The sequence below is a fragment of the Felis catus genome, chromosome B4, assembly GCF_018350175.1.
Source record: "Felis catus isolate Fca126 chromosome B4, F.catus_Fca126_mat1.0, whole genome shotgun sequence".
Lineage (NCBI taxonomy): Eukaryota > Metazoa > Chordata > Mammalia > Carnivora > Felidae > Felis > Felis catus.
The window spans coordinates 93,541,304-93,566,862 of record NC_058374.1 but is presented as its reverse complement, the minus strand read 5'-3'; the positions used below and the strand labels follow the sequence as shown (position 1 = coordinate 93,566,862).

At 36.5% G+C, this 25,559-nt stretch overlaps 1 protein-coding gene across 1 annotated transcript in view; it reads right to left on the bottom strand.

Moving 5' to 3' along the window:
• Positions 1-1,686: 1,686 nt before the first annotated feature.
• Positions 1,687-25,559, bottom strand: part of RAP1B (RAP1B, member of RAS oncogene family) — a 45,992-nt gene continuing 22,119 nt past the window's right edge. Inside the window, exons 2-8 of the mRNA XM_023257217.2 lie at positions 12,279-12,361; positions 11,154-11,222; positions 9,606-9,662; positions 8,424-8,564; positions 6,643-6,786; positions 5,605-5,721; positions 1,687-2,933 (exon numbers count right to left, since the gene is read on the bottom strand). Of these exons, the coding sequence (XP_023112985.1) occupies positions 5,635-5,721; positions 6,643-6,786; positions 8,424-8,564; positions 9,606-9,662; positions 11,154-11,222; positions 12,279-12,335 (555 nt within the window). The 5' untranslated portion in view covers positions 12,336-12,361 and the 3' untranslated portion in view covers positions 1,687-2,933; positions 5,605-5,634. The remainder of the gene's footprint in view (positions 2,934-5,604; positions 5,722-6,642; positions 6,787-8,423; positions 8,565-9,605; positions 9,663-11,153; positions 11,223-12,278; positions 12,362-25,559) is intronic.

Genomic DNA, 25,559 nt, shown 5'->3' with positions numbered 1-25,559 from the left:
GGAAGTAGCAGAGCTGGGATTAGAAACCCAAGAAATCTGGTTCCCACAGTCTTACTCACTATACTGAAGTGTCCACTTTATTCCCCTAACACTCATCTGTAATTAATGTGTTGTTTCCCACCAGATCAGTGGTTCTCAGGCAGGGTGATTTTGCCCTTCAACAACCCCTCACTCCCTGAATCTAGCTGGAAAACACTTGGGCAATGTTTGGAGACAATTTTGGTTGTCACGACTTGGGGGTGGCGGTAGTATTACTGGCATCTACAGGGCAGATACAGGATGTGCTGCTAAAAATTCTGTACTGTGCAGGACAGCCTCCCAACAACTCGTTATCCAGCATAAAACATACACCGTGCGGAGGCTGAGAAGTCCTGTAACAGAGTATCAATTCTAGAAGGGCAGGGTCCTAAGCTGATCTCAGTTTTTGCTCTATCCTCACACCTAGAACAATTGTGCTTGACCAGTAAGTCTTAAACTTACCTGAATATTTGTTTTTTTACGAGCCTAGAACTCAGCCTTGTGCCCAGCTGGTAGACAACATTTATTAAAGGTAACAAAATTAATGGTGATGCCCTCAAAGAAGGTCAAATGAGTATAACAGGACACAGCAAATCAAGGCAATTTTAGTGCCCCATAATCCCACTTTTTGGGGTTTTTTCTCCCAATGACTATTAATAAAACCAGTTCTTCCAAGATAAGTCTCTTAAGTAAGTGGGACTTCTGAAAGAACAGGTTTTTCTTTAGATGCACAAAACTTTTAAATACATGGAACTCTTGGAGTTAAATTTGTAAAAGATCAGACCTTTTTCTTTAAAATGAAAGCCTTTAAAGTTCCATTCACGGGGCGCCTGGGTGGCTCACTTGGTTAAGCGTCCGACTTCAGCTCAGGTCACGATCTCACGGTCTGTAAATTCGAGCCCTGCGTCGGGCTCTGTGCTGACAGCTCAGAGCCTGGAGCCTGCTTCCGATTCTGTGTCTCCCTCTCCCTCTGCCCCTCCCCCGTTCATGCTCTGTCTCTCTCTGTCTCAAAAATAAATAAACGTTAAAAAAAAATAAAATAAAGTTCCATTTACATGGCATGTATTTAAGAGATTAGTAGACACCCCTAAATTAGATGGCATCACTAATTGATTGCTGATATGCTCCAGTGACTGGGAAATACTTTGAGAAAGTCTGAGTTAAGATTGGTTTACAAATTTCAAAATAACTGTATAGCACACATAAGAAAAAGCCAGGTTATCTAAAAAGAAAGTAGTACTTGAGTCCACTTCGTTCCAAGATCTTTATAACCATAATATTCTAAGTATAACTTCATCCTGTATTTTTAAAAAATCCATTAAGCGTAACATTTGTCCAAGTATTGTCAATTCTTTCCCCTACACTTCAAAGAGCTACTAAACATTACCCAAAAGGCATACGTTCGTTAATATTGCTTGATTTACAAAATTCTTTTCCAAGAAAAAATTCAAAAGGTGATTTATGTGGCTATTCAAACAATACTAGGGAAAAAAATCTGACATCTTTCACTCACCATTTCTATAATTAATGAATGAATCTAGCTTGTCCAAATCTTAAATTATGAAATCACACTATGTAAAATGCACCTATTACATTTAAAAAGTTAAACCCATATTTATTTACTAGCACTGTTAAACATTACACAAAACACAGTCAAGTGGCAAGTAATTATAATGCAAGCCCTTGCATGGCAATCCAAATTTATTGAACTACTGATGCTAAGTTATACAAAATTGCACCACTTTAATTAAGGCTTTTAGTTTACATTTGGCCACCTCAAAGTCGTTGTAACATTAGGTTGGTCAATTTAAATACTGTGGCTCCCTGTTGGATAGACACACAATCTTTACACCCAAACGTTAATGCATACAAAGCAACAAGGCATTGTTAAATAAAACAGCAATAGTTACTGCAACTTAGGCCTTGTGACCAATTACACATGATTAAAATTACTTCCCACATTCACATCCACAGTACTCGTCCACCATTTAACATCTCAACCAAAACGTTACACATGTGAAACAATCACTAACAGGCAAAAATACTAAACCTGTATATTTGGTATTGCAAATACACTTATGCATGAGCAAGCAAGGGATTCACAGTGAGAATCTACAGCTGCAGAAGCCTGAAAATGATTTACAAAAATTGTTAAATCATTAAAAAATTGTTTGAAAATATACACTTCTTGTTGTAGACCCCCACTGTACACACAACTATAAACATTGTTCCCTATGTAAACAAAAAAGGAAACATATAATAAAAGATTTGAAAAGTCTGGACATTTCCTTCCCAACAGATATTAAAGGCAACGTCTTTAATCTAAGACATTATACTGAAAGGACTATCATATTTTAAAGACAAGATCACTGTCTCCACAGGTTTTTTTAAAAATTAAAAAAACTATATAGCTGTGTTAATCAAAGCACTTATTTGTACAATACAATGATAATGACCTTGAATTTCTTAAAAAAAATTACAATAAGCTACAAGTATCAAAGAAGCGAAGTTATCTGGAGTAGTCTATATAGGAGCTCTTTGGACTTTCTTTTATTATGCTAAAATAGTGGTGCTTTTAGGATTTACATTATTGTACTCTCCAATACAAAGTATGGGGCATGTTAAAGTATACAGTACACCATTTTCATACATGTACAACATTGGTGGATGAAAAATGTCTCTTAGCAGTAATACTGGATTGTAGCCTCTGGTTTTACCAGCTGCATACTCTAGGACTATTATATAAGTAAAAATCTCTCTTGTGATACTGGAAAGTGATTAGAATGTGCAAACTGATGTAGTAGCTTTCATCCGCCTCTTAAAGGGTACCACCACAGAAAGTCCATTTAAGATGTTGGTAGGTTTAACAAAGTTGGAATGCTGGCACTGTTGAATTGGGCAACAGTTCTTCAGACCTGTCAAAACGAAAAAATTACATTGAAAACATGGGTTGAAAACAGCACGCTCAAGATCCAAAGGAACACATTAAAACAACAGTGTTAAAGTGTTAGAAATGAAGAGAATACAGGCCCTTGTCATTACATTCGTGACGATGTACACACAACTCATAGCAAAGCAAAGCGTGGGGAGACATTTTCATCTTTTTGGAATGACTTCATCTATTCTGCTGCCCTCCTGAAAGTCAGTCAAATCAAAGTTTTAGATACAAAAAGGGAATGTACCTTAGTGCAAATTTCTGTGTATTACCCTTCCAAAGACTAAAAGCAGAATAATAAAAAACACCACATTAAAACTTTAGGTCAGGTCAACTTTATTAGAATTAGGATTAAAAAACAGATAGCGACATTAACAAAATGAATGTTTCCAATCCTAGAATTACAGAAGTATAGAATGCACATCTAACCAGGGTTTCTAATACCAGAAAACCAAGACCTTTCTTCCGTACTCTTCCAGGAAGAGTGGCTACAAAGCTAGTTCAGAGAAGCAGACAAAACAGAATTTATTTCATGATGGTTCTTAACAGTTGACAATTATAAATGTTCTAATTCCATATTTAAACAAATTAGATCAACTTAAGATGGATGTCAGAAAAAGCTGGTATTACACTAAAATCATACGTAATTAAACTTAAAAAATTTGTGAGTGATGTAAAAGAAGTAAAATCAGAACTCTTTCTGCCAAATATTTATTTTCTTTGGATGATTTTCTGTATACATTCCTGACTACGAAAAAGTTTTCTTTTTTTACTGTTTCTCTGGGGTTCAGACTTGCTGCAAGTTCCAGAAATGCTGTTAATATAGATATGGCTGTTGAAGCAATTTTTATAAATGCCTTGAACTTTAAGTCCTCATTTAGTCTGAACGAGTTTGGTAACTTTTCTAAATCCTAGCAGACTGAATGTAGCAAATTGAATCGCACAGATGGGAGTGTGTGAGCTCACGCACATGTGTGCCAAGAATGGGCATGTGGTCAGGAGTGAGAGGATGTCAGGGATGAGAGCACTTATCTAAACAGAAAGCTTTAAATGCACAGTAGGGACAGAAACTCTAAGAGGCAGAATCAGAAGTGCTATAGCAGAGGGCCATTTTAACACAGGAAGTAGCAGAGCCACAAATACTAAAAGTTCTCAAGGATAAGTACAGTAAAATATAGTTTTAATGATAAGGGGGCAAGAAACCATTCTCATTGGCAAAGAGCAGCAGATGATAGTTGAGGGTTTACCAAGTACCAGGTACTGATCTAAGTGATTTACAAGTATTAACTCATTTAAAAAAAATAAAAAAAAATTTTTTTTAACGTTTATTTTTGAGAGAGAGACAGAGCACAAGTAGGGGAGGGGCAGACACACTCACACAGAATCTGAAGCAAGTTCCAGGCTCTGAGCTGTCAGCACAAACCCCAACGCGGGGCTTGAACTCACGAACTGCAAGATCATGACTCGAACCAAAGTCGGATGCTTAACTGAGTCACCCAGGCGCTCTGATATTAACTCATTTAATATGACTGTTTTCAAAAACTATATAAAAATGTTGCATGTTCAGTTTTCCTTTGTCGTCTCATCTCTTGAGTTGTTTCTGTGGTTTTCTATGCCTGGGAACTCTTTGGCTATCAAGGTCTTTTGCTGACGGACTCTCCCTGAATCCCCAGTTTATATTTGACTAATTTGGTGCCCCAGGTATATATGCTCCTATAGGACCTATAACAGCATAGTGACTAAGCATGGGCTTGAGAGCTAGTTCATTGTTTTAATTCTGTGCCATGAACTCAGATCACTGGATTCAAATTCTGGCTCTGCTATTTACTAACTGCAGGGCATGAACAAGAAATAGTCTTTTTGTGCTTTTTTTTTTTTTTATTTTTTTAAAAAAAATTTTTTTTTTTTTCAACGTTTATTTATTTTTGGGACAGAGAGAGACAGAGCATGAACGGGGGAGGGGCAGAGAGAGAGGGAGACACAGAATCGGAAACAGGCTCCAGGCTCTGAGCCATCAGCCCAGAGCCGATGCGGTGCTCGAACTCCCGGACCGCGAGATCGTGACCTGGCTGAAGTCGGACGCTTAACCGACTGCGCCACCCAGGCGCCCCTCTTTTTGTGCTTTAATTCTCTCATCTGTTATATGAGAATAACAGCTCCTGCCTCAGAGGACTGTTGTGAGAATTCAATTAATATGTGGACAATACTGAGTGCCAGGGATATGATAAATGTGTCAGGAGTTTTTACTATCAATCCGATGCTGGACTTACACTATCCTGCATTTATCATATTTTGCAACTGTTTGTCTAATTCTTCCACTAGACCTGACTTAGCTTAAGGCTATAGATAGGAAAGAAGGTTGGTTTTGCTCACCACAATACCGTCAGCACAAACCAATGTCCCAGTGGGGCATAAGTATACATTGGATGAACTTACCTACAATATTCAGTTACATGGAATACCCTACTTTTGATGATATATAAAGGAAATAATTAATTACTGGGATATCATACTAACTTGTGGATATCTTAAAAAGGAAGTAACCATCTTTTTTTTTTTAGAACAACAAAACATTCTATACTCGTTTTCTTCATAGAGTGCCCTTAATGAAGCTGAAGTTAAAGGTTAGGGAAAAAGATAAATTAACATACCTGGCTCAGAGCTACAATGCATTTAATATATTAAAGCAGCTGACATGTTGACTTTTTGCGGGTCTTCCCAGGCACTGGAGTTTTTCTGTTAATTTGCCGCACTAGGTCATAAAAGATCTGCAAACACAGTATTTTTTTTTTTTTTTAATTTATAGGAGGAAAAAAACCCCCAAAAAAGAAAAAGTAAAATGAAAGACTGAACTTTCCATGGATATATATATGAACTCCCACAAGTATTATGTTCAGTTAAGGAATAAGTAAAACCAGGTATTTCTGTAACTGTTAAATTTTCTTATTTATTTTTTAGGGGTGCTAAAATTATTCTCCTTAAAACAAACACGGACTTAAGAAGCAGCAGAGATCTTATTGTAGTTCATTAGAACATTTAACACCATTCAGAGAAAACAATCTTTTACTCTTTAAATCTTTCTCTGTATCTTTATCCTATAATATTACTTAAGCCCCTTCAAAGCAAGAACCGTGCATGCCTTCTTGAATTTGTCTCCATCTTTTTTTTCTTTTAAAGTTTATTTTTATTTATTTTGAGAGACAGAGAGCAAGCAGGGGAGGAGCAGAGAGAGGGAGAGACAGAATCCTAAGCAGGCTCCATGCTGTCAGCGTGGAGCCCAATGCAGGGCTTGAACTCACCAACCATGAGATCATGGCCTAAATGGAAATCAAGAGTTGGACGCTTAACCAACTGAGCCACCCAGGTGCCCCAATTTGTGTCCATCTTTTACAAAACATCCTTTATACTCACACACCTGAACTCTTAATCCTGTCTTTCCCACCCCTATCTTTTTTTGTCCAGTCTTTCTTTTTTTCATAGTCAATTCCAGCATTTAATAAAGAGGCTATAATAGATAGCTGTGCTGCTTATTAACACGTATATATTTAACATAAGATTTTTGGTTAGAAGATCAATAAGCACCCGGAGTAAGCATTAACTTGGAGCTGTGTTAACACACACACATATTTTTCATTAATTTTAGATCCTGAATTCCAAATCAAAAGTTTTTTTAAAGTATGTCACCATACCTCATTAACATTTATTTTTGATTTTGCGGAGGATTCTAAGAATGCACAATTGTTCCATTGTCTTGCTAGATTTTGACCTTGTTCCTTTCCTACAACTCTTTCATCTTCCAAGTCACACTTATTACCAACCAGAATCATTGGAACCTAAAAATACAAAACAAAATTGTGAGGGTAAAAAAAAGTAAGTGAATATGCTCTATACATTCAAATCCAAAGAATTCTAAGAGTCAACCCTAAGGATTACTTTTTATGCCCAAGAAAAATACTAAATTAAACAATATGTAATAAAATTTATAGTCAAATATGAAAACCTTAACTCTGTTCAGAACCTTTCATGTGAAATTTTTAGAAAACAAGCCATGATGTACTTATAAAAGAGGGAAAAAAAAACTTTAAAATTATGTCCCAATGGACTTATAACTAAATATAGTAAGCAAAACACAAAATATTTTTAAAAAGTACAAAAGGGTATTACTATGAAATGTCAATATATTTCAAAAGTTTTAAATGTTTTTCTAAGGGATGTGAATCAATTACAAGTTTTTTGGTTTACCGACATGCATTTATCAAATAATCATTCTTAATTTAATAATACAAAAAGGAGAAATTTGGAAAGCTCCTAAAACTTTTAGTTTTTACTAAAAATTTAGACAACCTTAATCATGTGATGTCTGTAACTTTAAAAGGACACTATAGAGATAAATAATACTTACTCTGTAAAATTCCTATTAATCATTTAGAGATTGGTTTTCTAGAGAATTTTTGGGAAAAAAATCCAAATTAGAATATCAAGAATTTTGGCTTTTAGGAACAGATATAAAATTTTATATTCATACTTATTTAATTTAACGTAACTGATAGAACACTAATTATCAGAAATAGCAGAAAACAGACTAATTGTGAAATGTTCACTGAGCTGTAAAGATGTAATAATTCCCCAAAGTTCTCCTGTTTTAGAAGTCAAGGAAATGGGAACATTTCCCACAGATGCCTCTGAACTCTCACAATATTTGCTTATAATTAAGTTATGTATATAATACAGTGGTTCTTAAAAGTGTGATACCCAGACCAGCAGCATCAACACCATCTGGAAACCTGTTAGAAATGGAAATTCTTGAGCCCTAATCCTAGACCTACTGAATCAGAAATTGTGGGAGTCAGAGTTGGCAATCTGTTTTAACCAGGCATATAGCTGGTTCTGATGCAAGATCAATTCTGAGAACTGCTATCTATAGTATGATAAGGAAGTTAAGTAATCCTTTTAAAGTTTCCTACAGGGATTAAACTCCATTATGGTGCACTGTGAAGAGGTATGCAGGTTAATGTTAGAATCTAATGTATTTGTTGGCTTCCTTCTAAAAATATTATGCTCCTTTTCTATCAGTTGAGGTGTGTTCATATGTAGTTCTGATTCTTGTTTGAAAGGCTCTTAAGTCTACCAGAAATGTATAGAACATCTATTAGTAACATTTGCCACCCACATCTTTCCTTCCTTCCCACCAAATGCATGATTTAAAGAGAGGAGGGGGATAAAATTTATTTTACACAGGTTAAGAAGGGAGGAGGGGATTTCTCACTTTCCACGTTATAAATATTTGAAAACATTATGAGTGTTAAAGATGTATTTCTGCCTTTTAAGGAAAAAAGCTTTCGAAAAACTAGTCCCCCAACCCCCCACCAACCACATGAACTTTAAATTGGATTTAAATTCAAATTCTTAAACTGGGTATCACTACAGTAAGGGTTTGAAATAAAATATATTCATTAGGAAATCAGCTTACATCATCAGTGTCTTTAACTCGAAGAATTTGCTCTCTCAGATCTTGTAAATCATTAAATGTGGACTGTGCTGTGATGGAATAAACTAATGCAAAGCCTTGTCCGTTTTTCATGTATAAATCCCTCATTGCGGTAAATTGTTCCTATAGCAGAAACAAAGGATCATTAAAAAACAATAAAGTTCTTACAGTTAATTTGATAATTTTAAACGTCTATAATTAGTGCTTGATGAAGAATATAGTAGTATTATGTAACATTACTTAAAAATTATAGTCCATGGCAAGATGCTATTTGAAAACTGGTATTTCATGAAATTTTTACTTAACAATAAAACCATCAAAGCAGATTTATGTGCAATAAATATACTTAAGTGGGGAAGAAATATCCTTTCTCCAAAAGAATCCGAAGGAGGTTCCAGGCTCTGAGCTGTCAGCACAGAGCCCGACACGGGACTCGAACTCATGAACCGTGAGATCATGACTTGAGCTGAAGTCAGACGCTTAACTAAATGAGCCACCCTGGCCCCCCAAAAGGCAGTTTTTTAACATATAATATGTAGGGTACTGAAACAATCCCCAAGTTACTCACAGCTCATTTACTAGCTAGTTTACTATAGCTCTAAGGGGACCACCAGCATGCTTACCTACCTTATCTTGCCATTTTCCCACATTTTTCCTCCTTCACTAGACTGAGAGCCTTTGCAAGTAAGAACACAGCCCATGCCACATTTCCGGTACTCAAACATTAGATGAATGAATACCATATACCCAGAATAAATCTTCCCTTCACCTTCAGATACCAACAAATCTAAGTTGGTCTATAAATACTTTGAAGGAGGAAAGATATTGCTCAAGATATTTCACAGAGCCACTGAGAAATAAATGTTTACCGAAGTATTTTCCACATTAATTAAAATATGATAATACAGCTTAACTTGTTTTAAAAGTACTAGTGAGGCTGAAAATTTTCAAACAAATTTTCTACTTTTCTTCAATAAATGACCCGCTGCAATTACAAAGCACATGCATAAAAAACAGAATCCAAGAGAACAAAACAGCTTTAAGATTTAAGGCAAGTAGTAAACTTTTAAATAAGCTTAACTAGTATTTGTCTATAGAGTACTAGTATTTACAAGGTCAATATTACACAAGTTGTACATATAGTTTGGTACTTGTTTTACATACCGTTCCTGCAGTATCCAAGATTTCAAGCATACACTGTTGTGCATCTACTTCAACTTGCTGGGGGAAAAAGCAAAATACATCCTCATTTTTATAAGATATAAAAGAATACCTCATTATATACAAAAGCTAATATGACATTTAAAATAGAGATTGCCACTTTACAACTAATCTCAAGCAATACCTGAATAAAACAGGAGAAAAAAACAGCTAGATAATCAAGGTCCACTGACCCTACCCATCCCCCCCCCCCCCAAATTGTGTAAGGTGCAAAAATGACATGCTTGCTTTTTTTTAATTTATTTTTTTATTTTACAGAGACACAGAGACACAGAGCACACAAGTAGGGGAGAAGGGCCGAGGGAGAGAGAGAATCTTAAGCAGGTTCCATGCTCAGTGTGGAGCCTGATGTGGGTCTCAATCCCAAAACTGTGTAAGGTGCAAAACAACATGTTGTTTGTTTGTTTGTTCTTTTCAATGTTTTATTTTACAGAGACACAGAGCACACGAGTAGGGGAGAAGGGCAGAGAGAGAGAGACAATCTTAAGTAGGCTCCATGCTCAGTGTGGAGCCTGATGTGGGTCTCGATCCCACGACCCTGGGATTATGACCTGAGCCAGAATCAAGAGTCAGACGCTCAACAGACTGAACCATCCAGATGCCCCTAAAACCATGTGTTCTCAACTCAAAGAAACCTACAAGATCCAAGCTCAATACGAATCACTCAGAACTTAATTCTGGGGAGGAAAGGATTCCAAAATAGCTCAAAAAATAATTTAAACCAGTAGTAGTTCCAAATAAGATCAGAAGTCATTCTATCTCATCACTGCCATACTTTACTTAGATATACCTTCACTTCTCTAGATAACTACATCCCCTTCGCTGCACTGGAACATTTCTGGTAGCAAAGAAGAAGACACATATCAAATAAGTTATATATCCCTGTGACCTCTTTCTACCTAACATTTCCTAGGATAAGAAGTAAAACGGTATCTACACAGCAGCAGAGGACAAGCTGGCTATTACATAAGAGAGAACTCTCTCCCGACTAATTAAAAACGTTTTCATATTAAGTTTTATTGTCACATGTTGTGTTAGTGGACACTAACAGCAGCAGTAGCACTTTCTCAAAGAGTTATAAGTAAAAAAGTTACAGGAGACTTCTGTATTTCCATCTCTAGTTTAAAAAGAAAGGAACCTGAGAGTATTCAGTCTTTGGGGGAAGGGTGAGGGGATGTGGAACTATCACTTGAGATGGCCTCGTTCTGAAGTTTGTGTGTCAAATTACAATTTTAATTGTAAACTTTAATTGTAAACTTAAATTCTCTGAGAGAGAGAGAGAGAGAGAACAAGTGTTTTAAGATTCTCATTAACTGGTAAGGATGCAATGTCAGGATATAATCAAGGGTGAACTTTTCCCACTAATTTTATAGATTAACTCAGCTTCTTCATCCTACTTTGTAAACAATATTCAACACTTACAAAGCTAAAAATATTCATTTATATTTATAGTAAAGTCTAAAGCAAAAGGCTTTCTAGGGTAACATGTACCTTTCTATAAGAATCTTCTATCGTAGGATCATATTTTTCAACAAAAATTCCTTGAACAAACTGTACAGTCTGAAAAAAATAAATAGCACACCATTATACTTCTTAAAGAAAACTACAAATCCAAATCTGTATGCTTTAAACTATTAAACTATTGATTTCATATAGGCACTTATGCCATTGATGAAAACAAAACCACCACTATATTTAAAGTATGCATTAGGTGAGAAAATTACCTTAGAAAGCTTTTTTTTAAAAAACATTAGTAACCACTATGCTCCTTATTAGGTAATTCTAACTTTAGAGCTCACATATTTAAAAAAATTTTAAATGTCTTCTATTTCAAACAAACTCAATGGCTTAAATTTGAATTTGAATTAGAAAGAGGCTAATTATTTTGTGTACACAAGTACATACACCCTCAAGACACCGCCCATCACTTTGGATACATTTACAAGTGAAAGAGCAGCTCAGGTCCCATGGTACATACTTCGCAGTTTGATCTAAACACATCAAGTTCTGTGCATGGTGGCCAATGTAAGTGGCTGAGTTAGATGGTCAATCTGTCTTATCGTGGGGTTTTGCTGAACTGAACTACATGTACTCAAGTTATTTAGCCTGAGTTTCTCCCCTTCCCCAGCCACTACTGTCAAGTTTTCTTTTTTCTTACTATACTATTCTTGAAATGGAAAGCATGGCTGCTAAAATAATGTGAAAACTGGACAGTCATAGGAAATATTTGAAAAAGGTTTTTTATAAGCTTTAATATTTTTTAGCATAAAATGTATATTATAAGCCAAGTCACAATGAGAAAGACCAAAATTCATTCCTATCTGGCTCAGAATACAGATGGACACACATTTATGTGTTCTGTGCTTAGCCCAAATTGTATTCTGCTTATCTCATGTTGGTCTGGAACTAATACACCAGAGAGAATATGATCTACCCAGATACAAGTAAAAGCTGACTAAAATTACAGGAAAAAAATATTGTATTGCTTTTAAAATCACTGAGATTTCACCTTAAAAATAAATGAAGACAAAATAAATGATAATCAAAACCTAAAACTCAACAGAAAAAGAACATGTGTTGGAGTGAATTAGCTTAAGTACAGTGAGAATGACTTACCAGAGCAGATTTTCCAACGCCTCCTGAGCCAAGAACAACTAGCTTATACTCACGCATGGTGCACGCTTGTCAAAAGCTAGTACCTTGTAATGAAAAAAAAAAAATTCTTAAGTAATGTCTTTGTATTCATGTGCTTCTTTTATAAATTAGATATTCAACCAAGTAACTTAAAAATGATTACTCTACCATACTAGTGTGGCACGTTCCATAAACAGACTTACTAACGGATGCTGTTGGTAGGGCTCTTTATGCAACATCAGAGGTAGAAAGAAGCCACAAAATTACAACTTGCAACCCTATCCTAAATTTATACAGAATATTTGCTCTATATTAAGTAAAAAAAGGGGGGGGGGGCTGAAAAACAGCACGAAGGGATATTTTACTGGTTACAAGATGGCAGTGACAGGCATGTTTAACTCCTTTTCCTGAACCATCTGTAACCTTGAGACCCAAGTAGAGTGCCTACTAAGTACAGGGATATATCCAATGAACAACAACAACAAATTCCTGCCCTCACTGAGCAATATTCCAATAAAGATGAACAGACTACAGCACAGGTCTGCAAACAAATCCAGTCTATCACCTGTTTCTGTACATAAAGTTATTGAAATTTAGTCATGTCCATTCATCTGTGTATTGTCTGTAGTTGCTATCTTGCTTTAGTGACAGAGTTAAGTAGTTACAACATAGGCCATCTGGTCCACAAAGCCTAAAATATTTACTATCTGGCATTTACAGAAAAAATTTGCCAACCCCTGGGATACATGAATGGTAAATGAGTTAGCAGAGAAAGCAGACCAAATATCTATTCCTGAAATGGGGGAAGGTACAAGGAGCCTGACAATGGTCAGGAATCAGAGGCAGAACTAAAGAATATGAGTGCCCAGACTGAAAAACTATGGCATGTTCAGGATGATGAATTAGTGGAAATCAAAACCAAACCAAAAAGAAACAAGTAAAATTTCAGTATACTAAGGATAGAGAAAGAAGATCCTAAAAGTTTCCAGGCTAGGAGAATAATGTAAGAATACAAAACTCCTACATTCCTAGAAAACAGTAATTGGTCAGTGGCCATTATATAAAGTAGCCACCAGAATAAGTTCTAAATCTTCTTAATCAAGAAATGATAGTTCTATAGTTATAGTTAACAAGTAACTACTAGAACTGGTTTAAACACATTTAATCTACCAATAACCAATTGCTTCAATGAATGAACATGCTTCTGCAAACTAGCCATTACCATCAGCCCCTTACTTCTAAAAGTCAGTCAATCAAGAAGGGACTCAATTTAGGCACATTTGTGTTAAATCTCTTTATATACTCTTTCCTTTTCTAAGACTTTCTACAGTCTTAGAAAAGATATCATTTGTTTTACCTTTTTATGCCACTCTTTTATTTCTCCTTAGGACACCGTATCTATTGGCATGGCTTCCTTTCAAAACTTTCTCCATTTCTGACTTTAAATATGTAGACTATCTAGCATATTTTCTCTTCTCCTGAATGGGAGGAAAATCGCCCAAACCAACCAACTAAATTAGCTAACTTCTCCACTTAACTAGTTCCTATGTTTATTTCTACACTGATTGAATCCATCATTTCCATGGACTTTTACCCCAGTTCTTGAACATTGTCTCCTTGACTTTTGTGACCTGGATGATTCTTACCAGATTATAATTTTAGAAAAGGGGATATAAAAGTTGGACCTACTTTTAGCTTTAAGAATATTTCACACAGTAGTAGCCATACAAATTTAGGACAAATTACTCTTGCAAATTTATTTTTTAATGTAAAAAATCATTTAAAAACAGGATTATTCAGGTGACAATTCTATTACCAGTCCCATGCTGACATTACTCAACCACACAGGATCTATACTGACCAATTTGAGAAATACTGTTTTCAAAACTTCAGGTTCTATGAAAGATGTTTCCAAATTTGTGCTTCTGAATCCAACTAGAGAAAATATGGTAATTTTGGGGATAAGAATTTCCTAAACATCCCAAATACTTCAGTAACAGTAAACCAAATATTTTAACATCAAGAAAACTAGACTCATCTCTCTGCATTCTTTTATCCTTCATGTAGCTGGGCTGTGCCAATTTCTGATAACTTCATCGTGGTTTATCTATTACTTAAAAAAACAACTCATTTCGATGAACATACACCAAAATGCCAAGCAACTGCCTTGAGTGACAGTGTTTCTACCGTTGACATTAATTCACTCCTGCCTTTGAAAGTTTGTCAATGTTTGAACTCTTGAGATTCCCTCAAACCCTGTAAGATTAGAAGTCTGGTCTGCTGAGGGGAGGTGTCTGACCAGGATATCTTTCCCTTAAGTAACCAATAACTGCAGCTTTGTGCTTTTTGTTTCAGATATTGAATGGTGCCTTCCACTCTTTGATATTTGACCTTAGACCCTCATTTAGCATCATTCCACATGATGCCCTTAGACAAACAAATGTACTGAATGGGATGCTTGTGTCCGACCAATTTGTTTGTTCTATGAATTTGCCATCAGATGGATCAGTCTCAACAATGATGGGAACTCCAACTGGCTCCTTGAGCTCACACTGCCAAATTTATTTTGTTATCCTAGCATTTGTACCAAGCAGGTCTTTGTAGAATGCAATGAAGCCTTATGGATATGGCTTGGAGGTGTACTATTTGGTAAATATTTTTGCCATTAGTTTAATTCTTCAGTTACTTGCTTTTTGTTCACCTATGTGCGTAAAATTTTGTGTCATGTGTTTTGTTTTGTCCTGGACTGTCTTGTTTCCAATCACTGAATAAAGGAATGCTCCATTTGGAATGAATGGAGGCATAGGCCCCACAAGCCTCCAGTCCAATTCAAGCTGGCCCCAGGCACTAAATGTTGAAGATGAATAAAACCAGTGGCCCCTTAGGCAGAGGCGAATGATTGGTCAAATGTCACTCTGGGTCACTTGCAAAATTTTGTGACAGTATATTATAAGGTCAATAACTGTGGGGCTGTTGATTATGCAGCTCCTCCCTAACCTCTGCTTGGTCAGGGAACCCGAGAATCTGTAAAGACACACTTGTTAAAAAATTTTTTTTCCAAATATATGAGAAAGAGAGTGAGTGGGGGAAGGGCTGAGAGGGAAAGAGTATCCCAAACAGGCTCTGTGCTATACAGGGGCTCGATCTCACTGAACCGTGAGATCATGACCTGAACCGAAACCAAAAGTCTGATGTTCAACCCACTAAGCCACCCAGGCACCCCTAAAGCACTCTTAAATCACTTTTACTTAGGAATAATTTCTATCCAGTGAAACAAGCAGATCTTAAACAGTGAAATGAATTTTGACGTATGCTAATGCCCTCACAACCACAGACACAGCCCTCATTACAATTTAAAACACTTCCATCATCCAGAAAGTTCCCAATGTGCCTCTTCTCAGTTAATTAACGGGATACCCTTTTTCTTAACTCTAGGGACTGCTTTCTTAGTTGTCAAAGCCACAACTTTCCCTAGGAAGAACTTCTGTGTTTTTTATAAACTCAATATAATCTTGATTCTTTTAATTTTTTTTTTTAATGTTTATTTCGGAGACAGAGAGAGACAGAGCATGAACGGGGGAGGGTCAGAGAGAGAGGGAGACACAGAATCTGAAGCAGGCGCCAGGCTCTGAGCTGTCAGCACAGAGCCTGACACGGGGGCTTGAACTCATAAACCGTGAGATCATGACCTGAGCTGAAGTCGGTTGCTCAACCGACTGAGCCACCCAGGCACACTTAATCTTGACTCTTGTACGTATATGGGCAAATGACAAAAATTGTGACTGACAAGAATGACTTAATTGGACTTATGGCCAACTTTTAAAATATCAAAATTAATACATTAAGAGGAACTGTAACTACAGAAAAAATTATTAGACAAAATAACATTCAATAATCAACTTCTTTAATTGGTATTCTGGGGCCTCAAAATGACTAAGAGAGCCTACTCTTCTTGAATCGTTCTGTCTCTTTACTCACACTACCCACACAATCCTATTCCTTTTGCTCCTTCCCCTTACCTCTGAAATACTTTTCTTGAGGGTTTGTCACCAAAGGAACAATTACACTCACCTCTTTAATTGCTGGAGTAAAAGAACTAAATAGAAACTGAATTTAAACATGAGTATAGATTTAGTTGAAGTTATGGTTAAGGATTTTCTTAAATCTCAGGATTTAGAAGACAGAAATTTGTTTCTGGATTTCAACTTAATCACTAATTACTTTTCTCTTTATAAAGAAAAATGTTAAAAGCAGAATAGGAAAGACCAGATTCAAAGAACCCAGCATATTTTAAAAACTGGCCTTGACAGAACAAGAACCTATTTAGGAAACACACTATTTCAGAAGTCTTTCTTAGAGGTAGACGGGTCAAGATTTAAAACTGTAAACAAAATAAAAATGACTTGATATGAAACAAAATAAAAATGTCAGGAAAGTGTAAAATATATTGTTTTAGACCCAATAGCTGAGATAAAGAAAGGCATATCTGTTCTTTCTGTTAACTGGGCTGAGACCTGAATAGGAAACTTAAAATAAGAAATTAGTAATTTAGAAATCTACAATGGCTGAGATTTTTCAAAGACCCCTACAAAGTAAAAAAGCTAGAAAAACCAGACCAAAAAGGTCTTTGTTTTATGAGAAATGGGAGTTTATGGATGAAGACACTTACATATTGCAAGGAGGAGAGCCATAGGAAGGACCAATGTTTCATGTTTGCTAAGAAGTGAAATACAATGATTCAAAATCTGTCCCATAATGCTGCTCCAAGTAAAACATGAGCACCCCACAATTCCTGCCGTTTTTCCACAAAAGGTAGCAATGGACTGACTACATAGAATCACAAGGGAATTTTGGGGGGTGATGGAAGTGTTCTAACACTAACTGTAGTGATGATGCACAACTTTATAGTTACCAAAACCCAAAACAAAACACTGACACAGCTGACTGAATTAACATAACAATTACCATTAAAAACATTGACTATAAAAAGTAAACATTTATGGGAATTGCATTTCTTAATGAGATGGTTGAGACCTACTTCCCCAATTGCTTTATTTACCCGTGAGTATTACCTATTGTTAGAATTTGAATCAGGTTCATCCACATTATTACTTCCATCAGTATTTTGTTTCTTTTATTCCTTATGATCAAAAATTATATTCATTGTAGGGATACATGACATTTTCTTTACACATTCATCAGGTGATGAACATTTGGATTATTTTCAGCTTGTGGGTAGTATAAATAATGCTTATCTATTTGTTTTAATTTTAGAAATTCAACCAAAAAGAATTTTTATTATAGAGCCCTATGGTCACAGGAAGTGTAACGCATTTCAAATTTTGAAGTAGAGAAATCTGATGTTGTCAACAGACTTTCAAATCTAAAAACATAGTGTCAAAACACATCTAACTTGCCAAAAAGGTTTGTAACAAGGAACACTTATAAGGAAATGCAACCAAGCAAAGTCATTATCTTTCACTAATTTTTACTAATATCTCCTTATATATACCAAACTAAAATATTAAAAAAAAAAGTTACCTTGAAAGAGAGAGAGAGCATGAGTGGGGAAAGGGCAGAGAGGGAGAGAGAATCCCAAGTAGGCGGGGCTGACATGTGGCTGGATTTCAAGACCCTAGGATCATGACCTGAGCTGAAATCAAGAGTTGGACATCCAACCGATTGAGCCACCAGGTGCCCTCAACTAAAATATTTTTATTTAAATCCCGATAAATACCAATGCTAGGGATATTTTTTTCCTTAAAACGAAAAACCTAACTGTATGATAGCCAAGATTTGAACTAATATCTACATTTCAAATTGGTACTTTCCACTACACCAGCTTTGAAAAATTGTTTAGAGATTCTAAGATTGAAATAATGGATTTCATTGTGAATGCTAGTGACTGAGAAAGGCCACTGCTTCTGTTTTGAAAATGACTGTGGGGTTGCATCTAGTTTTAGCAGAAAAGACAACTCTGCTCAGCAAGTAAAGTCTGTCATTGGCTTTTTGGTGGGAAGGAGGAAAGAAGGTGCTGGCACCTGTATATTTGAGTTGTGGGCAGAACCTTCCTGTTCAAGTGCTGTTAACTTGAAGCCCAAGAATAAGCACTTGAGAAATCTGAATTTCTAATTTCATGCACAGTTCTGATGGGGAGAGTTACATCTGAATTTCTAAGGGATTTGTGATAACTACCGTTTGAGACATCGAGAATAACTGCTCTCTTTTACAGAATCCCAAAAAGGGACAATTTTGACAGCATAGCATAGTGGTTCACAGCACCTAAGTTTCAAATCCTAGTTTTGTACAACCTTGAGCAAGTCATGAAAACTTTCAGAGCTTCACTTTCTTTACAGTGAAAGTGGAAGTAGTAATACCTACACGATAAAGTTATGAGGCAGATACAAGAATGTAAACTCCAGAAAAAAAATTTTGTCTGTTTTACTCATTGCTATATCCCCAGAACCTGAAACAGTGCCTGGGGCACATAGTACGTGCTTAAGAAATTAAGGAATGAAATGTAGTAGTACTTTTCTTTAAAAAAAAAATACGTATTTCTAATGTTTATTTTTGAGGCAGAGAGAGACAGAGCATGAACGGGGGAGGGTCAGAGAGAGAGGGAGACACAGAATCTGAAGCAGGCTCCAGGCTCTGAGCTGTCAGCACAGAGCCCGACGCGGGGCTCGAACTCACAGACCGTGAGATCATGACCTGAGCCGAAGTCAGAAGCTCAACCGACTAAGCCACCCAGGGGCCCCTGTAGCAGTACTTTTCTTTAAGAGTCATGGATCCCATGCACATAGTAACAATCAACAGAAAATAGCTTTTTAATAATAATAGAGGAAGGGTCCCTGGGTGGCTCAGTCTGTTAGCATCTGACTCTTGATCTCAGCTCAAGTCCTCATCTCAGGGTCTGGAGTTCAAGCCCCACGTTGAGCTATGCGCTGGGCATGAAGCCTACTTAAAAAAATAAAAACAACAGCAGCAATCCTCTGAGCTGTTGCTCAAGTTACCTCAGTTGAGAATCCATGCTCTACCCTTTTACCTACTCGCTCAATAAAACATGTTGAGGGAATAGCAGTCCAGCTTTTGTTTGAGAACCTTTCTTCTAGGTAGGTAAAGAGACACAATGTACAGGCTAAAACTGTTTTCCATCCATATATGGGTTTTTGTCCTTATTTCAGTCCTCGTGTTACTACAACCAGTAGTGGAATAGTGGAACAGTTGGGAATATTTTAAGATCAACTGAACTATATTGTAATTCTTTAGCTACAGACTCTAAGGCTTCCTACTATATTCTACTAAATCTAAGAAGCACTTTAAAAAAAAAACACATTTTAGGGGACCCCTGAGTGGTTCAGTTGGTTAAGCATCTGACTCTTGATTTCAGATCAGGTCATTATCTCAGGGTTTGTGAGTTTGAGCCCAACTCAGTTTGTGAGTTTGTGCGTCGGGATCTTCACTAACAGCACACTGTCTACTTGGGATTCTCTCCCAAGGCCTGTGCTCCCCCCCCCTCTCTCAAATACATACCTAAACGTAAAAAAAAAAAAAAAAAGTACTATACAAAAATTTCTGTAATAGTGTTATCTTTGCTCTTTAACATTAATTACACAAGTGAATAAAGATTACTGTATGTACCTCAAGTTTTGCAGACTGTTTTTTGACTACCTAGGGAGAATCTCAGTATACTTTAGAAGCAGAAATATCTTGAGATGCTAATGTAAAATGAATTTTAATTCCTTTTGAACTTGTAAAATAGATATGTGTATGTGATAATGTGGTGGGATCATTTTCTTCTACTTTTGTTTTTTCCTGAGTTTTTAAAATTACTAATAAACAATATATTTATAAAATATGCAAATGAAAATTAAAAATTGAAGGCAAAAGAGGAGTTGTGGAGTTGTCTTTTAATTACCCCATGTTACTATCATTTAGGAATGTTGATAATCATTGGCATTTTTATAATTTTTTTAAACGTTTATTTATTACTGAGAGACAGAGTGTGACAGAGCATGAACATGGGAGGGGCAGAGAGAGGGGGAGACACAGAATCCGAAGCAGGCTCCACGTTCCAAACTGTCAGCACAGAGCCCGACGCGGGGCTTGAACTTATGAACCATGAGATCATGACCTGAGCCAAAGTCAGTCACCCAACCAACTGAGCCACCCAGGTACCCCTTATAATCACTGGCATTTTTAAAAAGTGGTCATTAGAAACTCAACAATACCAAGTTGAGTCAGTCATTCAATTCACAATGAATAATAATTATAACACTGCTACTACCAGAGAAAAGTATCTTTCTGATAAATAATATATTGATGGTGACAGTGCATGTTTAAAGAAAACAAACAGGCAAGCTTAAAAGAACCAATTAAAACTCTTTTAATGCTATTTTTAAACCGTAGTAACTACTGTGCTTGTTCTGAAAAAGGGCTAAGAGGTATTATTGAAAATTACAAAATTAAACATACTGTTTTAAGTGCTTTACAGAACCATCAATGTAAATACTGACAATATTTACTCTAAAAATGTAAATACTGAAATTTTAAACATTTTACTCTCTATTGTCAAAGAGATATTTATCCTTATGCTAATTAGCATGCCAAAAAAGTCTACTTAGAAAGAAAAGATAAGTAGGGTGGCAAAGGAGTTAAGTTCTAAGTATTTTAACGGGCATGCCAGCAGCAAAGGTTTGTATTCTGAAAAGCTGGCTGGTTTTATCTTCTTGTACTTCAGCAGAAAATACAGATTGAAACAAAAAGATACAAAGTAAAATTAGGGTACTTGATATTAGAAATTATTAAAAATTCTAGTTGTCAGGTGTTATTGCCATGGACTGCCATCTGAAGAAATGGGAAGTGCAATTAAAACTATTTCATAATGATCTAAAAAATCTACACTGGAAGAAATTTTAAAACCTTCAAGCAGTTAAAGGCAACACCACAAGAAAATGATAAATGAAGACGTATCAGCAATGGGGAAGTAGGTCTTGGTCAAACTCTATGCCAAAAATTATGGTGCTACTGGTCAAACGTGAAACATTCTAGTTTGAGTTTCTAATACAGGTAATGGGATCTGGTTGATTTACATATGATTTTGTGGCATTCCTTGTAAATAATGGCATTTATTTGTAAAAATTAAATGCAGTGTGGAAGTTGAAAGCAAAGTTATGAATTGCTAATTAAAAAAATAATATGCTTATGTTAATCTGCATTTGAACCAAGTTAATCTGTTAACTCACCTATTATGTTAAGTCATAAATTAATAAGGGACTCTCAGATCCTCGATTTATTCAGGTGGTTAAACCGGTAAGAATGCTGTATATATGCAAAATGAATTCAGTGCTGTTAATAGTGCCACTTCTCACTTATACTTCTTCAGCAAAAAAAATGTAATTTCTACAACAAGCAGGCACTTACACAATTATAAATATGAAGCATGATTCACATTCTTCTCTAATCATCTAAGATTACAAATGAAGAAAATTAAACACTAAGGAATCTACTCCTGAAATCATTGTTGCACTATATGCTAATTTGGATGTAAATTTTAAAAAATAAAAAATAAAATTAAAAACATGAAGAAAATTAAATTGGTTTAATAAATAAATTGAATAAAAAATACTTGAGGTTAAAATTTGCATAAAAATTTAGGAGGGGGTAATTTTTGGGTATTGTACGTCATTTACATGTAAAGATTTCTAATTGTAATTACTTATACAGATTTCCTAAAATTTGTGTGACTTACAACCAACTCCTGATCAAGGAAACAGACTGATATATCTTAGACTTTGCTGCATTTCTTGCAAAACACTATTCACTAATTTAAAAGATTGTACCCAATGAGCCCTTTGAATAGATTAAGTTGTGTTTTCAACATAAGTTTCTACCATTTGGCTTTATTATTTACTTTTATTAAAAAAAAATTTTTTTTTTTAGTGATTATTTGTTTTGAGAGAGAGAGATAGAGAGCAAGCAGGGGAGGGGCGGAGAGAGAGGGAGACAGAATCCCAAGCAGGCTCCGCATGGTCATCATGGAGTCTTGCGGGGCTTGAACCCACAAACTGTGAGATCACGGCTTGAGCCGAAATCAAGAGTTGGGCACTTTACAGACTAAGCCACCCAGGCACCTCCTGTTTATTACTTTTAAATCAACATCTCTGGTGGGGTAATATGCCAATTTATTTGTGGCTGGAGTTACACTTAGATTTGGGAAAGTCACAGAGATCTGTCTGGGATCCACTGGAGAGGTCATGGCTACAATGTCCCTTCCTCTGCAAGCGGGTGAAAATGGGATTTCTGTAGCAATCTAAATGTAGCTGGTATTATGAGGTACCATTATTCAATATGTACAAAATGCCCCTCAGTGATTTCCTTTCTCTGCTTTATACACAAAGATATTCATGATGCCCTTTCCTGCCCACTGCCCCCCACCATTTGTAGCAAGAATAATACACAGATCAGGATAGAATGTTCCTGACCAGCAAATACTCAGAATGCAATTCTGAGGAGGGTAGTGTCAAGGAAAACTTTTTGAAGTATTCTTGAACTATCTCAGTCCACAATCAGTTCCCCTTTCTGACAAGCTACACCAAATACTCTAGCACTTGATTATATACTATCTGGTACTGTCTTTTAAGAGGACAATTATAGAAAGGAACATTATCTTAAGGTTTAAGAAGTTTGGCTCTATTTAAAAAGTTATACAACCTGAGATAAACTACTTTATTCTCAATTTACAGTATCCTTGTTTGTAAAACGAGGGTAGAGGGAAGGGGGAAGAACGGAACACAGAGATGCCTTACATCAGCCAGGTAGGCATGTAAATGCTTGAAGCAGGAAGGTGTTAATGTTAGGAAATGGCGTGAGCAGAATGAATGCTTATACAGATGAAGTCATTCAAATTCTGAAAGTTGTGAATATTGTGAAAACCAACAAAATCTACTTAAGGTATGGAGATTTGGGTTCTGGTACTAGTTTTCTACTTCTGTACTAAATGATCTCTAAGGTCCCTTTCAATTCCAAAATGTATTGTTACATATACGGGGCTTTGAAGAATTATATATAGACAGAGCTTTTAAAAGTACCTTATTGTTATATTCCCTTTTTTAAAAAGTATTTTTTTAATGTTTACTTAATTTTGAGAGAGAGCGTGAGTCGGGGAAGGGCAGAGAGTGCGCAAGACACAGAATCCAAAGCAGGCTCCAGGCTCTGAGTTGTCAGCACAGAGATCGACACTGGGCTCGAACTCACAAACGTGAGATCATGACTTGAGTCGAAGTTGGACGCTTAACTGACTGAGCCACCCAGGCACCCCTCCCTCTTCTTAATTATTATAAAATAAAGGGGCTAAAAACAATACAGGACAATGTACACATTCACAGGCTGCTCTCAGCTGGGAAAATCCATTACTACCACCAGGTACTCAACCAAGGCAAGATGCAAAGGCTTTCCGTATTTTCTTCTTAGTTCTGGCATGCTAGTCCAACATGCTATGTGCAATTAAGATCTCCTTTTCAACTAATTTATGATTAGGGTATGGACATGAGGTTCTCTCTCACTCAGGGTGGTAAACATGGAATGCGGAAAGAAGGGAGCCCTAGAACTGACTACCTATATGCAACTTACCAGAGGGTAGTTACTTATTCTAGCTAGGCTTGTCTTAATCTATAAAATACAGACAATAATATCAATTTTACAAACTTAATGGACAGATTAAACGTATATGGTCTATGAAAGTCTTAAGTGTTAATCATTACTATCATCAACGAGATGAAGAGTAGTTCCTCGTTATTTTGTCCCTAATTTGGTCAAAAATATTTGTTAAATCAAGGAATGACTAAAGACTAATAATTCATTTCCAACAAAGGAAAGAACTATTTAGATCCTTTTTTTTTTTAATCTTTATTTATTTTTTAGGGAGAGACAGCGTGTGAGCAGGGGAGGAGCAGAGAGAGAGAGGAAGACACAGAATATGAAGCAGGCTCTAGGCTCCAAGCTGTCAGCACAAAACCCGACAAGGGGCTTGAACTCACAAACCGTGAGATCATGACCTGAGCCGAAGTCGGACGCTCAACCGACTGACTCACCCAGGTGCCCCAGGTCCTTTTTTTTTTTCTTAAAGAACTATTTAGATCCTTAAAAGACCACAAACAAGTTACCTTTTGTACATAAGTTGCCATTTAAGTTCACATTCTTTTTTTTTTTTTTAATTTCTTTTTTTTTCAACATTTATTTATTTTTGGGACAGAGAGAGACAAAGCATGAACCGGGGAGGGTCAGAGAGAGAGGGAGACACAGAATTGGAAACAGGCTCCAGGCTCCGAGCCATCAGCCCAGAGCCCGACGCGGGGCTCGAACTCACGGACCGCGAGATCGTGACCTGGCTGAAGTCGGACGCTTAACCGACTGCGCCACCCAGGCGCCCCAGTTCACATTCTTGACAGACGTCAAGAATCCCAACTGAGAATGAATTACACAAATCTTGAGAAAAATCAGTTCTTACACTTGCCGTGTAGGAATGTAATTCGAGTAGAAAAGAAAATGCTCGGGGCGCCTGGGTGGCGCAGTCAGTTAAGCGTCCGACTTCAGCCAGGTCACGATCTCGCGGTCCGTGAGTTCGGGCCCCGCATCAGGCTCTGGGCTGATGGCTCGGAGCCTGGAGCCTGTTTCCGATTCTGTGTCTCCCTCTCTCTCTGCCCCTCACCCGTTCATGCTCTGTCTCTCTCTGTCCCAAAAATAAATAAACGTTGAAAAAAAAAATTTAAAAAAAAAAAAAAAAAAAAAAAAAGAAAAGAAAATGCTCTGGAGCAGGAAAAGTATTAAAAGCAACTTTTAGGTTCCAGAGACACCTGCTCTTAACCTCAATCTGATTTATTCTTTAAATCAATCTCATTAATAAATGTAAAAAGCAGGTTATGGTAAGAATCAAATCCTTGAAAAGTGGGAAGTGATATTTAAAAAGCTTTAATTCCTTGGGGTGCCGGGGTGGCTCAGTGTGTTGACTCTTGATTTTGGCTCAGGTCATGATCTCAGGGTCATGGGATCGAGCCCTGAATCGGGCTCTGCGCTGAGAGTGAAGTTTGGGATTTTCTCTCTCCCTCTGCCTCTCTCCCTGGCTTGTGCTCTCTCTAAAAATAAAAAAATAAAAATAAAAAGCATAATTCCTTTCCATTAAAATGTCATAGGGTCTCCAAATAGCTATAGTCAAATTAAAAATTTTCCAAAAACAATGGTTAACTCAAGCAATTCTATCCTCAA